General features: G+C 45.0%; 1 protein-coding gene across 9 annotated transcripts in view; it reads left to right on the forward strand.

Annotated features, from left to right (window-relative positions):
* The window catches only part of LOC149307606 (rho guanine nucleotide exchange factor 10-like protein), a 49,739-nt gene extending 48,046 nt beyond the window's left edge, over positions 1-1,693 (forward strand). For all 9 annotated transcript variants that reach the window (XM_089534079.1, XM_089534082.1, XM_089534084.1 and 6 more), the window contains one exon: positions 351-1,693. In XM_089534079.1, the coding sequence (XP_089390205.1) occupies positions 351-889 (539 nt within the window). In that variant the 3' untranslated portion in view covers positions 890-1,693. The remainder of the gene's footprint in view (positions 1-350) is intronic.
* Positions 1,694-6,704: the final 5,011 nt, after the last annotated feature.

Genomic DNA, 6,704 nt, shown 5'->3' on the forward strand with positions numbered 1-6,704 from the left:
TAGGTCCTCCATTGCAACTCTGTGGTCAGCATCTGCTATAAGCATACCATCGAATCATGCTGGAGGACCTAGAAAATGCCTACAGAGAACATATTTTTTCAGATACGAGTAAATGACACTGTGGGCACTGGTTCCACAGATACAGAGATTGTATTGTATAAGGATTTAAATCACGGTCCCAAGGTTGCACATTGCCCACAATGCTGAACCTGTTTTGTGGCAAGAGTTCTGCACTATGGAGAGCTCCTTTATGGCTTGCATTAAAGTCTGGGGTGGATTCACCGACCCACTGAGATGGATGCCACTGGTCAGATGCCCTTGTTAATGTCCTCAATTTCTGTGTTCCTCAGGGAAAGGCATGGTCTCCCTCAATGGGCACTGTGGCCCCGTGGAGTTCTTGGCGGTCGCCCTCAGCACCTTGGCACCGGAGATATTGAAGAGTGACAAAGAGGAGGACCCGGCCGCTGAACCCCCTTCCACGGAGGAAGAGAAGTCGGAGGGCAGGTCTTCGGACCCAACCGCTCAAGAAAGCCACCCCACGACGAGGGAGATGAGAAGGAAAGGCATCCTTCTGCAATACCGCCTCCGGTCCACCTCCCACCTTCCGGGGCAGCTGCTCTCAGTGCGAGAGGTGCCCCCGGGCCCTGGCGGAGGGACAACCATGGAGCACACCGAGGAAGATGGCTCCATCTACGAAATGGCCGATGACCCCAACATCTGGGTCCGGAGCAGGCCCTGTGCAAGAGAAGCCCACCGCAAGGAGATCTCCTCCTTGGCCGTAGTCTCCGGGGGGAGAGGCTACCGGAACTTCAACCCCAACGGGAAATTGCCGGCCAACAGCGAAACGGACGGCACTTTGCTCATGTGGCAGGTCCCCTTGATACTATAGCACCCATCATCCCCCCAGTCTCCTCCTCCATCTGCTGCTCTGAACTCTCAAGACCCAAATGCCTTCTTTCTGGCCATGGCTCATGACTATCATGCCAACAGGGATGGATCATCCAAGCTGAGTTTTGGATAACGTCGAAGGAGAGCACTCCATGTTCTTCTGAATCTCTTTGGGAGGATGGGATTTACCATCATGGATAGTTCTACGTATGAAGGAAAACATGGGACGGATTCACCGTATCCCACTGACACGGGGGCCGTTCGGTCACTGCTGGTTCTTTTGTGGGGGAACTGGGATCACTGGAACGGTGTCTCTCACACTTTCGGATCACTCCTCATCCTCAGATACCTTTGCAAAAGTAACTTGCCTTGCTCCGTCTTCAAGTGGGATGCAGGGTTCCTTTTCTTTTTTCAGCTCCCTCTTCTTTCTGTTTGGAAGCCTCTCGCGGGTTTGTTCACATGGGTTTTCTGAGACTTGTTTTCAAATCTCAAGCACTTTTCTTTTCGTTTATAGTCTTTTCTTTCCTGGAGTTGTTTTCTTTTCTTAAACAACCACTCTTCCCAGTTGGCCATAGGAACTGGTGTGCTCCTTCCAGTTTCTGGAGCTTGCCAGATACCTTTTCTCTCTCTATAGGTTCCTTTCTTTTACTTCTCTACTCCCAGAGGAAGTCATAAGGATTCATATATCAAGGTGTGAATATACACACACACACACACACACAAACATACATGTTCTGTATATTATTATGTTGTATAAATAAAAGAATATGTATATATCGGGTGCATCTTCAGATGCAAAAATAAAAGTGGTTTAAAATTTAAAGAAGGGCGATGTCAGGCCCGCTTTCGTGACAGTTGGTGTCTTGGTCCCAGCTGGGTTCGGATGAGAATCCTGAAAGGTAAGCATTGGATTTGGTTGCATTATATAGAGAAAGTTAGTAACCATCATGGGAGACGAGACACAGAATCATAGGATTGGAAGGGACCCCAAAAGTCATCTAACCTACCTCCCGACCCATGTAGAAACCCACTACTAAGGTACTCCTTGGAGGAGAGAGGATGTCTTTGGAAGGTGATGGACTTGGTTGTCCTCCATCCAAGGTTTTAAAACCATGATTGACAGCTGTCGGGTCATATGTGTGTTTCTGAGTCTCCTGTTGACCTATGGCAACCCAATCGTTTTATATGGTTTTCAGAGGCAAGGAATCCTCAGAGGTTTCGAAATATAGCCTCCATCACCGTTCGTTGGCGGCCTACCATTCAAGGACTAAACATGGCTGACCCTGCTTAGCTTCAGATCAGACACCGACGCCTTCTGGGTATTTAAGATCTTTTTGCTGTTATTACAATCATATTGGATGGACATCTTTCAAGGTTGGGTGGTCATCTTTCAGAAGTCATAGAGTTGGAAGGGACCCCAAGGGCCATCTATTCAAAGTCGTCCACAACTAAAGCGTTCCTAAAAGATGACCACTTGACCTCTGTCTAGAGACCTCCAAAGAAGAAGAGTACCCCACTCTTGAACATCTCTGATGGCCAAGACGTTCTTCCTAACTTTTGCTAACTTAATGCTATTGCTAATTTTTTAGGTGGGATCTGTTTGAATCCTTTGATGGTGTCCGAATGTCCAGAGCTGCAGAGAACAACCTGGCTCCATCTTCTCCATGCGTTACCTTCAGTTACTTAAAGACGGCTGCATCATCTCATCTTGTTGGGAATATTGGGTCTTCCTTGAGAATTGTTAGAAACTCAGGAAGGAGAAGCAAGATTAGTTTAATCTTGCTAGCAAAGTTCCCCACAACAAAAGAGTGAGCAAGCAGGAAAAATAGTTTAACTAGCTCCACACCTTTCTCCCAGCCCCCAGTGTCCCCAATAAAAGAAAACACACAGTCACTTGGTTAAAAGTGAAAAAGAAAAATAAGTTTACTTACAAAATCATGTGTACAAGCAAGTACACAGGCACAGCTTCATGTTGCAGGAAAATTCAGGTAGAAAAAACAGTCTCCATGCATCTCAAAGGAAAGTTGGTCCCTCAGCATGCATCCATCTCCACTTAGGAGATGCTGATGAACTGGTCAGCAAGTTAGTAAAGGTGATCTGTGTCTTCTTCACCCAAGAACAAAGAAAGGTAATAAAGTGTCCTCATGGTAAACAGGAAATGATAGTGGAAGTGAGGAGGGGGGTTGTTAGTAAAGCAATAAACTACCATTGACATGCACTCCTAGAAAGGTCTTGGCATGAAACATCATAGAGATATGTTACTAGAGAAGACTTGGCATGCGAAGTTGCTCTATACCCAACACATCTCTCCATCTTGTCTTACATTCAAGCAACAAAAATCTCCTATTGGTTTCCTATACCTTGTAGGGTTTGAATAGATGACCGCTGAGGGTCCTTTCCAAGCCCTTCCAAGTCGGTCAGTAATAATGCCAGAAATCTTGAGCCTAGAACTGAGGCTCATTCAGCTACAATTCCCATTCTGGAAAGTGGATGTTCCCCCCCTTTCCTCTCCCCACCATCAGCCGCTTAAATCCATCCCAAATCTGATTCCTTGATAACGCCAATTTCATTTTCATTTTCGCCTTTCAATTATATTCTCAGCAACTCAACCTTGAAATAGGGCCATTGCAGCCGCCGAAGCCGCCGCTGTTGGAAGAGGACGATTCCTAGATGTACATGTCGCTTATTTTTGTTCCTAATTAGACATTAAATGCGTGTAACGTTTCCCCCCGCTCTTGTGTTGTTTCCCCGCAAAGCCGTTTCTGCTCCCGATAATGTTGTCCTAAATTCCGCCTCTTCCCAAAAAATGAGTTAAACACAAATGCAACGTGAAAATTCATTAAAAGAACATTAAAAGAACGATACGTTTGCATATTAATCTGAACCCAACTTAAGGGACCTTGGATGTTGTTGGACTCCAACGTCCAGCATCCCTCACCATTGGCAATAATGGGAGTTGCACTCCAACGACAGGATTTATTGGTTCACTTTATATATTTATTTGCTGCCCTTGTTGTTTTATTGCTAAATGCTATAAGCCGCCATAATTTGCTATCATTGAGGTAAGATGCAAACAAAATGCAATAACAGTAATACATTTAAAATAGTATAGAGGTAGTGAGCAAATCCTACCCTCCAAAAGTACAAATGCAAATATATGAAATCATATTTCATATTAATGACTCCTGAATGGGGTACCATGTATCTTGATCACCCCGGTGTAATTCTTTTGATTTCGGTGCCTAGATCTTAACTTGTTTGTAGCCAAACTAATTGTAGCGGTTATAGATATATATCTGCTATGGTTGCAAAATGTGCATTCTTTGCTTCTGTTGCGCACCTTCAAGTCGATTCCGACTTACGGCGATCCTTAAAGGAACCTATTATTGGGTTTTCTTGGCAAGGTTTGTCCAGAGGAGATAGTTTTCAAGTTTAAAAACGTGACTTGTTTTGCTCCAAAGCTTCCTGTATCCTTCTGGGGATTCTGGGAGCAACAGTCCCCCCCCCCCAAAGAAATCTCATTTCCAAACTCTACGTTTAGTTCTTGATCTAAACCAAGAACTATTTGGTTGCAACCATCCATGTGTCCAGAGCATGGTGACCAAGATGGTCAAAGGTCTGGAAGCCACCTTATGAGGAAGGACTTGAGGGATCTGGGTAGGTTTAGGAAGAGAAGATGGAGAGGTGCCATGATGCTTATCTTTAAACATGTGAAGGGATGTCAAGTGAAAGATGGAGGAAGCTTGTCTCATGCTCCGGAGACTAGAATGCAAACCAATGGATTCAGATTCCAAGAAATGAGATCCCACCAAAACATTAGGAAGAACTTCTTGAAGGTAAGAGTCGTCTGATTGTGGATTATGGACTATCTCAGGGGCTCTCTGTCTTGGAAGGTCTTTCAAACAGAGGTTGGATGAGCCTTTTTCAAGAGTGCTTTAGTTGTGCATTCCTTCGTTGGAGATGGAGTAGATGACCCTTGGGGTCCCTACCTAAAGTTGAAATATTTCATAGTGTAGCATAGTATTAACGTAGGTCTGGGATGGTCGACTGTAGCCTTCTTGACATTGTTTGGGGTGACAACTCCCAACGTCCCACAACAGTCCAAGGGTCGATGGGACTTGTGGAAACAAAACATCTGGAGGGCCACCATGCGTCGCTCGTTTCAACTGACAGTTTATTGTTTGGATGCCGCTCTCTCATTTTACTAGACTTTTATGGCATTTTAATGCGGCTTTAATGGGGGATGTTTTATTGCACAATTATATTCGTCATAACCGTTTAAAAAGCGGTTGGGAAGACACCCCCCCATTTTTTTCAAGGCATTTTGAGCCTTGAAATATGGCAGAGATGCTCTTAAAATAAATAGATAGATATTGTTTGGGTAAATATTTCCCGTTTTCTATTCTTGTTCTATTCTGCTTATTCGATTCCCATTCGGTCGGAGGGATTTGAAGGACCGGCGAATGGCTTTATGGGCCACATGCGGCCCTCTAAAACTCCCCATCTTTCCTTTTCGCATGTGGTTTATTCCTCCTCTCCTCCGACGCTGCTCAAATGTAATTCATTTGAAATAACTCTCGGACCGTTTCTTCCCCACAAAGCGCTTTTAGGAAGGAAGAAGAGCAGCCGTTCTCGCTCAGATCCGCAGGTCCTCCTCGTCTTTTTGGCTCATTATACAGGTAAAGCAAACCTCTTTGCAAAACCCCAACCCTCAAACCAAGCCTCCGTCGATCCTATTAGCGCCGGAAAAAGCCTCTCCGCTCCGACTTCTTGATCTGTTTACGAGCGATAATGAACAACAACAGAGAGAAGAGGGGAAAAAATATAACAGCCACAAAATGGTGTTGTTTTTTCCCCCTCCTAAAGAGGTATGCAACTCAAGCGCCTGGCTTCTTCCGTGCTGGGTTTCTAGTTCGAACGTGAAATGAATTGTCCAAAGTGGTTGAAGTCCCTCTCCAAAAGGAGTTTCCTTGGACAGCTGCAACAAGAGCTAAGGTCACAATGGCCTCAAACAGATTAGAAAGCTTGGACCCAAACTAACAAAATGATTTTCGACAGGGAGAAAGATAGGATATGACACTTGGGTGGTAAAAATGAAATGCACAGATATAGGATTGGGTACACCTGTCTTAGAGTCATCCTTCCATTGCCATGGTTTTGAAAACCACATCCCTCGCTTATGCGCAAGGCATGAATTGAGGGGGAAATAATGGCCATGCGCCTATATTCAACCCAATGGGGCTTAAATATATGTGAAACTCTGTTTTCGCAGGGAAGTCTGGAATGGATTCCCCGCGAAAACAGAGGTGCGACTGTACATATGAAAGGGATCTAGGAGTCCTAGTAGACCACAAGTTGAACATGAGTCCACGGTGCGATGCGGCAGCTAAAAAGGCCAATGCGATTCTAGGCTGCATCAATAGTGTCTAGATCAAGGGAAGTAATAGGGTAACTCTATTCTGCTTTGGTCAAACCTCACCTGGAATGTTGTGTCCAGTTGTGGTCACCAAAATGCAGGACATTGAGAAGATGGACCAGTGTCTAGAGGAAGGCGGCCAAAATGGTGGAAAGTCTGGAAACCATAGACCCCTATAAGGACAGACTTAGGGATCTGAGTATGTTTAGCCTGGAAAAGAGAAGGTCACAAGGTTTATACTAGCCCTGTTTATATATTTATATATATCATATTGAGGAGGGAGCAAGCTTGTTTTCTGCTGCTCCAGAGAATAGGAGACAATGGAGCAAAGGATGGAAGCTCCAGGGAAAGAGATTCCAGGTCAACATTAGGAAGAACTTGGCGGGTCTCTTCCAGCGCT

Source organism: Sceloporus occidentalis, unplaced genomic scaffold (assembly GCF_023333645.1).
Source record: "Sceloporus occidentalis isolate IW3139 unplaced genomic scaffold, rSceOcc1.0.p SCAF_8, whole genome shotgun sequence".
NCBI lineage: Eukaryota > Metazoa > Chordata > Lepidosauria > Squamata > Phrynosomatidae > Sceloporus > Sceloporus occidentalis.